An 11,092-nucleotide genomic window follows, 5' to 3' on the forward strand; every position below is an offset into this window, starting at 1 on the left:
GCTCCATGCTTCCTCGCCACTTGTGACGAGGGAGCATGAAGCCTGCTTCCCAGCCAATCAGGAAGCCGGGCAGCGTGTCATATCACGCCCCCCGTTTCTGATTGGCCAGAAAGTCAATTTAAAGGAGAACTATGGGGTCAGTGCTTTTCGCCATAGTTCTCCTAAGGGTAACGGGAGGACACAAGCTAGAGTCCTCCCGTCACCCAAAGCTCAGTATACCGCGAGCTACAGCTTGCGGTATACTGAGACGCCGCAGCCGGAACGGATCCCGACAATTCTGTCTGGATCCACCCAGCTGCGTGAGTGACAGCTGGCTCTGCCTATCTAGAGTCAGAGCCAGCTGTACCCGCCCCCTCCCCGTCCGTTCCGCCAGTCAGCGTTGACCCTTATCTTTGTATAAAGCTTTGACAATTGAGCCCATAGTGTTAATATAGAATACAGAAGCCACAGTGTTATATATGCATATATATTTTGGAAGTAGGAAAGTTGAAGAAGAATGCTACTGACCATTGTTTACATGTACACAAACCAACTAAAAGTCCAGCAGAACCCAAAGGTGGTTCTATCCATTATGTACAGCCAACAACCAACCAGATGCTGCTTTTTATTTTTGGTTGTTTAACAACACTGAAAATGTTTTGTTCTTTAACCAGTTGACATCCGCGGTGTTAAACCCCCTTCCCATCCAGGCCATTTTTCAGTATTCAGCGCTGCGGTAAGTTGTTTATGTCAAATAGTAAACTTCTAATTTAATATTTTTAATTTCAGATTTGAAACCAATTCTGTTACATTTGAACCTTTCATGAGATGAAAATGGGGGCTACCAGTCCTTTTAAAAATGCTTGTTGTCTGGCTGTCATGCTGTTCCAATGAGTTCAGTTCTTCCTGGGTTGTTGAAGCAGATTAGTAGTTCTGATTTCAGCGTAGACACCCAGACAGTTAGCATTGCTGGATGGAGGTCATTAATGGCAGTCCTCGCGTTTCTCTTATGACATATTCTCTTTATACCGTACATAAATGTTAGTTGTATGATCCAATGGCCTGGACGGACTCTCAGAATTTTTCTTTTATGTTTTATCAATTTGCAAATATGTATTCCGAACATGTTCTCTCACATAAGTCCTTTTCATCTGAAGGAATACTTACTGGGGGGAAATATTTCAGCCTCTGTCTACACACATAAATTCAGTGAAGGATGGCAATACACGTGTGATGCAGCCACTGAACGATCTTTATAAAGAAAGATCCTGATACCTATATACACATTCACAGCAGGCAATCATAAATGCTTGTGTCTATGGGGAGATGAGGGGAGACTGTAGCATCCCAGCCACTGACCAGTCTTAGGAAAAGAGTGTGGGTAATGTCAATTGGCAAAATAAATCTAATTGAAGCCAACCTGGTAAATCAGGTAGGGTAGCACAAGTGGATTCAACGCTGAAGTCCCCAAAGTGTGGCTCCTGGGCTAGATGTGGCCCTTTTTTTGCCTTTAACTGGCCCATAGGGCACTACTCTTCCCACTGACATCAATGATGGGATACGATTCCTTCTATTGATACCAATAATGGGGTACAATTTATCCCACTGACACCAGTGCTGGGGCACTGATAGGGTACTATTCTTTCTGCTGATACCAACATTGATTATTACCACTGACCTGACACCAGGACATTTTCTACTCTCACTGGCCATGGTCCAGTGCCCATCAAGTCTGAAGCATCATGAACTGGATTAAAAAAAAAAAAAAAAAGTTTTAGCACCACTGATCTAAGGTGTAGAAACTCGTAAGCAAAAAAGCAACATGTTTATTAAAGAAGCAAAGTGTTTTTCTAGCTTGGAATTTCCAGCCGCTTTTTTTGGCATTATTTAGCCTTAGGTGCTGGTGATGGTCTCAGGTTTCTAAAGTCAGTGCTTTTTTAAAACTTGGCTAACTGCCTCCTGAATATAAAACACTGCCACTAGCAATCGGAAGCACATACTGTAGATGTAGCGTGCAAATACCTTAATGTATACCTTAAGCCACATTAATAATAAAGTGACTCAGCTTTTCCATGACTCATTCTTTCAGCTGTCTTTTCTAAGCATTCATGAAAGGGTATTCTACTTATATCAGGAATGTATCCAATAGATGCTAATTGCTGATGATGCAGGATTCACGTTTTCTTGCTGCCACTCCCTGTGATGTAGCTCTCCACCTTTTTTTCTGGACAGTGATGGCCTGATAAAGCTGAGCCCAACATTTCACAGATTACAGTCATTCAGCGACCAATTTCCTTCTGCGATTCAAGAAAATGGAGAGCTGCTAATCAACAAAAGCAAATAACTTTCATTGCTGCTGATAGCTGTTGGTTTGCCAGATTTTACTACCCGGTAATTATTAACTAGTGACTTGCAGCTTTGGAACCTCTTCTGCCATAGGGTGGCGCTCAGTTTAGGCAAAGCAGAACAGGCTGGCCACAAAGCTGCAGATAACCATAGTAAATGGTTTCCGGATGGTTAATATATCATTACAGCTTTTAAAGTGTTTTGCTGTTTTTGCAATTTCGATGTAAAAACAAACAAACTAGTTTTAAAGCAGAACTCCGCAGTACTTATCTTCCCTCTAGTGATGGCCAGCCTAGGATGATGTTACTCTGCGCATGCACATCGTAGTTAAAGAGAATCTTTACCCATATCTTTAAAATGACAACAACTACACCTTTAGAAATCTATAGTAATGGCAGTCTACAAACAGATATTTAGATATTTGCCGGATTTTTCTTTTTTGCATACCTTTATTTCTCTAATACTTCCCATTCTTCTGACAGTGGCCATTTTTACTAAGGACAGATGAGTCCACCTTTCTTTACTTCCGGGAACTCTGGCACATGTGACTAGGACATGTGACCATGCACATAATCTCAGTGGAGGAAAATGCCTTCCCCTGAGATCTCGTGAGATTTCAGATGAGATTTCCCAGCAATGCTCTGCTGATGTAACCTTCCCAGGATGCAATGATTGGGCCTGATTACATCATTTGTGCCCAAGTGGACCAGGAAGTGGGGAAAAATAATTATGTAAAACTATAGAAAAGGAAAAATACGTTTGTGTTAACTAATATAATATGAATTCATATCGGCATGCAGAGCTGCACACTGATGTGATTTTTAGTGAAAGGGGGTAAAGGCCCACCTTAATTCCTGCTATTCATTAAAGAGTTCCTCTTTAAAGGAATTTTTGTACATTCACTAAAAATGCTAACCAGGATCTGGCAGACATGGGCTAGACTATATCAGTACCTTTTTGCCACACATTGCCTATCTTTTCAATGTTCTGCCTGTTCCAGGCTGTCATATAGTGAATTATGGCCAGCCTGGGCCAGACCAACAGCAGGGACACGGATCGTAATAATAACCTGCAGTTTTAAGGCAGACATGTGGAACTACTCTCAGCCCTTTCTACCTTATCTACCTTTACTTCCTTACCAAAGCCCTGCCCCAGTCTAATATATATATATATATAACCATTGCTTAGGATACATGTGATCCTCCCCCTAGCCTAAAGCTCCTATATAGCCATTTGTGATAACTGCCAGGGAACAGAGCAGAGCCTGCTGGGCCCTTAGCAGATTTTGACTTTCAGAACATGTAAACTTGTAAGCAGTGCGAAAACGTGTGCGGAACGTGAATACAGGCAGTTTATGCAGCAAACCAGTTATGACCTAGTATGAGCAAAGTGCAGGTTCACATTAAACACGTGAACACATTTAACGAGTCAGGGATATTTGTAAAACTGAGGTCACCCGTTTTCTAGATAAGCTTTTGTTGTATCATTGTGCCGAGCAATCTGTATGCCAGACCAACCTCTCGGATGTCTTTTATCTGCAAAGATATACATTTAAAAATGGCCAGAAAACGTATTCTAGATAGAGAATGGCAGGATTAATTCTAATGTATGCCACCTATCTTAAAAGCAAAGAGGTGGCTCCTCAGTTCCTACACATCGGATTAGTTGACTCCTATTATGAATGGAGTGGGGTGCTGCACTAGGTACAAGATCGGGAAGTGAGCGAACACATACCGCTGTTCGTTCACTTCTCGATCCTGTCACGGCCGTGACAGGGGAGGGGCTGGATTCCCCCCTCCGCGCTCCGATCCACCAGCGCTGACTGGCGCAAAGGACGGGGGAGGGGGTGGGTACAGCTGGCTCTGCCTCTAGATAGGCAGAGCCAGCTGTCACTCATGCAGCTGGGCGGATCTCGACATCGATGTCGGGATCCGCTCCGGCTGCGGCGTCTCACATTTTAAAACGGAAAAAAGGACAAAGAAGACCCAGGACTGTTGAGCAGTTAGAATCCTATATCAGGCAAGAATGGGACAACATTCCTCTCCCAAAACTTCAGAAACTGGTCTCCTTAGTTCCCAGACATTTACAGAGTGTTGTTAAAAGAAGAGTGGATGCTACAACGTGGTAAACATGGCCCTGTCCCAACTTTTCTAAAAGATTTAGCTGCCTTCAATTTTAAAATGACATTATTTTTTTCTTTAAATGGTACATTTTCTCATTTTAAACATTTGATATGTTTTCTATTCTCTATTGCAAATAAAATACGGGTTTATGAGATTAGCAAATTATTGCATTCTGTTTTTTATGTAGATTTCACACAGCGTTCCAGCTTTTTTAGAATTGGCATTGTACATAAACCTGGAGACCCATATTGTTAAATAACAATTGAATACTAGGGTTTGCTATTACTTTTGAACTATGGTGTTCATTACTAATGCCAAGGCATGTGCTGTCCTGCCATCTTTTACCTGATGCTCTAATACTAGTATTGTAATAGCCATAGAAGGAAGTGATAAAAAAAATGGGGTACATATGATTTGTGTGTTGTTCAGTTTTAATTGTAACCTTAAAGTGACATTAAACCCTCAGATTTTCTAACATAAAACAATACTGTAATGTGTGCCTTACTGTAATCCATGGTTGTTTCCCTTCTCTTTGCTGCTCTTCCTTTCTTTCCTTTCCTTCCTTTCTTTGCTGCTCTTCCTTTTAAATCTGTATCTTTTCTCATGCTGGGGGAGAACTTCTGTTTTGCAGCAGACTGCCTTGTCTCTGGAATGGATACATGGTGTCTGTGTGCAGGTTCACAACCTGAGCCAGCACTACAGGAAGAGGCAGTCAGCTGCAAAGGGAAGTTCTCCCCCAGCATGAGAAGAGATACAGATTTAAAAGGAAGAGCAGCAAAGAGAAGGGAAACTACCATGGATTACAGTAAGGCACACATTACAGTATTGGTTTATGTTAAAAAATCTGAGGGTTTAATGTCACTTTAAGGGAGAACTATGAGGTGAGTGAAAATCACACAGCCTCATAGTTGGAGCCGACGTGACAATGAAACTGTCACACGTCGGCTCAATAGATCAGGAAGTGAGCAAACACATACCGTAGCTCGCTCACTTCTCGATCATCTCCCTGCAGAGACGGTCAGTCGCGGCTCCCCGCAGGGATTCCCCCTCCCCTCTCCAATCATCCAGCACAGACTGGTGGAACGGGTGGAAGAGGGGGCCGGTACAGCTGGCTCTGCCTCTAGATAGGCAGAGCCAGCTGTCACTCACGCAGCTGGGTGGATCTTGACAGTAATGTCGGGATCCATCCTGGCTGCAACGGTCTCAGTATACCGCGATCTGTAGCTCGCAATATACTTAGCTTTGGGTCACGGGAGGATGCTAGTATATGTCCTCCCGTGACCCTTAAGAGAACTATGGGGAAAAACACTTACCCCATAGTTCTCTTTTAAATAACACCATGAAAGCTACTCATCCAGTATCACTGATGTTTGTAATAATTTAGCGCATGCAATAATAAATAAAAATCCCATGTTACAGAAGATATAAGTGGTAGGTGAAATATGCCTTTTAGCAGTAGATGTAAGCATGATAGCAAAACAGATAAATGTGTCTAATTGTGTAATTCTTTTTGTCTTTTTCTTCAACAGCATTGGGAAGTGTTTAAAAATCTCACAGAAGTTTTTATCTTGGTTCCTGCACTGCTTGGTCTTAAAGGAAACCTGGAAATGACTCTAGCCTCTAGGCTCTCAACTGCAGTGAGTACATTTTCAGCTACGTTTGTTATAAAAAAATTTGTATTAGTCCTCAGTGTTCTTCCTATCTAAAACTATGATCAAATGGAAAATATTGGTCCATATCGAAGGAAACCAGTAGACACAAGTCAAAAGATAATGCTCCTAAAATGCAAGAGAAATCAAATAAAAAAGGCAACATTTAGTGTGTGTGTGTGTGTATTTCCTAGAAAGAACACTGTCTGGAGCTTCCCTAAGGAGCCATAATGGGGGTTATGGAGAAACTGGAGCTCACTCCAAAAATGACTCTGTCCATGAACAAGATGTGTTTGCTAGTTGACATTAAAGTGGAAACACAATGAGCATGTGATTAGAATCACATGTTTTCCAGAGAAAGGCTACCTACTGTAAATGCTTAGTTAGTGACCTGTATCAGGCCCAATGTGCCCCAAAGGGCTCATGATATTGGTGGGATAGAGAAAGTGCTTATAAACCCATGAGAATCAACCTGCTCAAGCGGTGATCTCCCACAGAACTCTCAATAAATATACATAATCAATCTTACAAAAGTACATAACTTTATTTCAACATAATAGATGTGCAGATACTGCAAACTACGCCACCATCATAAAAAATGTTTTCATTTTTTGTATGATGGCCGGGTAGTTTGTAATATCTGCACATCTATTATGTTGAAATAAAGTTATGTACTTTTGTAAGATTGATTATGTATATTTATTGAAAGTTCTGTGGGAGAAGGTACCGCCGCTTGAGCAGGTTGATTCTGATGGATTTCCTGCATTAGGCTCCATTCACACAGGAGAGGTTATCCGCACTTATTCGGCCGTACAAATACGCATGGAACCGCTCTGGACATAAAAAACCATGCACTTTAATGTGCATTGTTCAGACGTTTGTGGCGGCCACGCAGTATGATAGTGCAAAATAGGACAAGCGTGATATTACTACGTATTCCACACGTTCACGCTATAGTAAGACCCGCAAACAAGCTGAATCTGTGCAGTTGTAAAGATTTTAGCGTTTGTGTACTGTGAGGTCTTCCGCACGGAAAACCGTGCAGGAAACGCAAATGCTACATGTGAATGGAGCCTTGGGGTGGACAGCTCCCGCCGTTTATATTTTGTTATATATTTATTTTGGTGGATTGACTAGAGGGATTTTAGTGGATTGACGGCTAGAGAGATTGTCGGACTCCTTTAGACCTCCTATTAGTGTTGTATATGTTCAAAGTGCTTATAAAGTGGGGAAAGTTATGTTACTGTGTAGTTATCCCCAAAATGTAGCATCTGGTTATGAAAAAAGGACTTCTTTAGTATATCTCCTTTTGGCTGGGAAGCCCTTTGAGTATATGGTATGAAAATCAATACACTCCATTGTGCAGCGTTTGATAGGTCAGAAAAGACCTGAAGTGTCAATGTATTGAATAATAAAGTATGTGCTAATTTCTGGGGATGCACCGTTATATCGGCCGCCAAAACATATGGGGCGAAAATTGCACTTTTGGCAAAATGCCGAAAGTGCAATTTTCTGGCTGATATAGCCGTGCATTCATTTGTTCTCTTCTCCCTGCTTGTCACAGGCGGCCGAGTGCTGCGGGAGGAGAGCGCTGTTAGAGGCCGGCGTCTCTCGCATCGCTCAGCCTCCTGTTACAGATGGGGCGTCTCTCGCATCGCTCAGCCTCCAGTCACAGATGGGGAGAGTGGTGTGGGTGGAGACAGCCAGTGCTGTGACAGGAGTCTGAGCTCCACCCGCTCAACCTGTGACCGCGTGTCAGGAAGGAGAGACGAGTACAAACACTCAGCGATCAGTGACCGCTGAGCGTTTGTACATAATTGAGGACTGAGTATGTTTACTGTATCCTCAATTATGAATGAATGGGAAGTGATCTACATCATCTCCTTTTCATTCATAGTTGTAGTTATAGTAATCACACTATTTCCATAAGTTATAAACAGGAACACTCGTAGAGGATTCCTATTCATTTAGAACCGGAGCTGCAGAATAAGAGATTGAGGACACATAGTTCTCAATCTCTTTTTCTATTTTAAAAGGAAAATATCAGGGGTCTGTTTAGACCCCCAATATTTCCCTGAAGCCCCTAAAAGTAAAGTAAAAAATAAAAATATTTAATAAAAATGAATAAATACAAATAAAATATAAAAAAATAAAAAGTTTATAAAAAATCAAAATAAAATATTTTTTTAAATGTGAAAAAGTTTGAAAAAAAGACATTTTCGGTTTCAGTTTCGGCCTGACATTTTTTTTTTTCATTTCGGTTTCGTTCCATTTCGGTTCACTAATTTCATCAATGTATGTGAATGTTTTTTTTCTTGGTTGGTCAGCAATTGCTTTTCCAATTCAGAAACATTAATTTCATGGGTCCATTTTATTTCCCATGTGTGTTATTTTGTTCTCGGTATATTACTGATTTTTTTTTTCTTGCATATGTATGCAAAAATCTACACAAATGTTCCTTCCTCAACATGCTGCTAGGTTCTGATTGACTGAACCAAGCGTTAATTGTTGCATCCTGTTAATGGTCCTTGCCATTGGAGATGGAGATAAATGACATTAAATAAAATAGTACACATAGATGAGAAATCCGCATTTGCAATAGTTAAGTACTAGTTATAAAAAAAACAATTTCATATAAAGTAGCACTGATAGCACAATTGTTCAATATTTAGGTACATTGTAAAATATGTTGTGTAAAATAGCAGCTTAAAAACCCCTGTTATATTTATGGTTTTCTTTGCTGTCTATTTTTGACTCATATCATATGTTCATCAGCTAATTGTAAGATATTCCGAGAAGGCACAATACCCACTCCACTAGACTACATAATAAAGAATATTTTGGTCAAGTATAATGTGCTTAGAAGGACGAATCCTACAGATTTCAGGAGCTGTGTACAGCAAATTGTTGGCACAATAAAATTTGAAAGGGCTTTTAGTTTGATTTCAGCCTCTGATTCAGGGAAAGAAAACACATTTGGCTAAGGTCATGCTCATAAAGGCGGCATTGAGGATGGAAGTTCAGGGGCCTGCAATTTAATCATACCGCTACTTCTCCTTTGAAAACCCACTCAATGCTAACACAATGTTATGAAAGTGTAACGCGATCCTGACAAAATGGTGTTTGTGCAGTTTTTGTGGCAGAAAAATATCACAAAGAAAATCAATGCTAAAATAATTACTTTCAGGTAGCAAACGCGGGCAAACTCATTTCTCTTTGTAGAGATTATGCGTCCGATGTTACAGAAAAAAAATGTGTCTGCTCAGTACATTCCGAGCAAAAAAAATCTGAAATAACAGAACCCATTTTGTAGCTGATTGTAGATTGTAGAAATTACATAACAAAGGGTGCCTAATCAAATAATCAATAATATTGCACACAGCAGCAGTAAAGAAAGGGAGCCATTAACAATGCACCAGTAAAACAAACAAACAAAAGAGAATATCCTTCATTGTGTGTGCAGGAATAATCATTGTCGGTCTTTAAGACTGCCAGAACCATCATTCTTTCCTGATGGAAAAGAATAGTGTTAGAAGATGAATAGGAAACTGACCACGGCTTGTAGAAGGGCACAGAGTTACAGGTAGCTATGTGCATGACATTCTGGACAATGGCGATTGCAGAATTGCCATAGACCACCTGCGGCGTTGCTTAGACTAGATCTGTTTAAAGGAGAACTATGAGGTGAGTGCTTTTCACTCACCTCATAGTTCTAGCCGACCTGTGACAATGAGACTGTCACAGTTCGGCTCAGTAGATCGGGAAGTGAGCGAACACATACCGGCGTTTGCTCACTTCTCGATCCTGTCACGGCTCTCTGCCGTGACAGGGGAGTGGCTGGATTCCCCCCTCCCCGCTCCGATCCTCCAGCGCTGACTGGCGGAACAGACGGGGGAGGGGGTGGGGACAGCTGGCTCTGCATCTAGATAGGCAGAGCCAGTTGTCACTCACGCAGCTGGGCGGATCCAGACATAATTGTCTGGCAGATAAAAAATGATTACAGTTGCTTTAAATGAAGCCGGTATATGTACCTGTATTCAAGTTGATATTAGCCTCTTCTCAGGAGGACTCCTCCCTTCACATCAGAGTTCCCCCTTGAAAAACTGTATATCTGCTATAACTGCAAGTAGTAAATCGGATGTGCTGCATGCACACTTGCTGAAAATGAATGTGCTGACAGAAGGAGGGAGCAGAGTGATGAGCTTATAATTCTGTTGTTGCTTCTTCATTGTCCAGTCACAGGCTGTATTGCTTAACTGCAGTAGAGAAAAGTCAGGTCACCAACCTAACTGTGCTGTTTGGCTGGATTGTTTAAATATCAGGACTAGATGAATGAAATACAAATCCTTTGGCAGGTAAAACAGCTCCCATAAATACTATTCAGTGATGTACTTTCCTGCAGTTTACCTTTTAAAGCTGAACTCCAAACATAAAAACTTTTCACCTAAACATGTTCCTCAATAGCCACGGAGGGTATAAATCTACTTGTTGAGCACCAAATGCCTTTACTAACCCAGATAATACCTTGTGAGTGTAGCAGTGATATGATCACTGTGCTGTACATAACCTGTGCAGAGACTACGAACGTCTGCTTTGCTTTACTTCGTACGGCTTTGCATGCAGTGGGTCATGGACTTAATAATTCGGAGTTCAAGTACATATTACATTTTGGTCAGTTATGTTCCCTGGCAACTCTGAATGTATAGTTTCCAGCTGACTCCAGTATCTACTAGCTGACCTCAGTGTAATTTGGATTGTACGCAGGTAGAGGGAAAAAAGACATGGTCATTGACATGTAAGTGACAAGAGAACTAGCATGTAATGTGTTTGCTTATATTGCTCTAGGCATTTCAGTAAAATGGCACTTGTATGTGTTTATTGCAGGTTAATGTTGGGAAGATGGATTCTCCTATTGAGAAGTGGAATCTGATCATTGGAAATCTGGCGTTAAAACAGGTATTTATTTATGATGTATTCTCCCCCCCCCCCCCCCCC

At 41.3% G+C, this 11,092-nt stretch overlaps 1 protein-coding gene across 1 annotated transcript in view; it reads left to right on the forward strand.

Annotated features, from left to right (window-relative positions):
- Positions 1-11,092, forward strand: part of SLC41A2 (solute carrier family 41 member 2) — a 58,155-nt gene that overhangs the window by 1,622 nt on the left and 45,441 nt on the right. Inside the window, exons 2-3 of the mRNA XM_018553888.1 lie at positions 5,978-6,085; positions 10,982-11,053. Of these exons, the coding sequence (XP_018409390.1) occupies positions 5,978-6,085; positions 10,982-11,053 (180 nt within the window). The remainder of the gene's footprint in view (positions 1-5,977; positions 6,086-10,981; positions 11,054-11,092) is intronic.

The sequence above is a fragment of the Nanorana parkeri genome, unplaced genomic scaffold (genome assembly GCF_000935625.1).
Source record: "Nanorana parkeri isolate BGI_ZX_2015 unplaced genomic scaffold, ASM93562v1 scaffold132, whole genome shotgun sequence".
Taxonomy (NCBI): Eukaryota; Metazoa; Chordata; class Amphibia; order Anura; family Dicroglossidae; genus Nanorana; species Nanorana parkeri.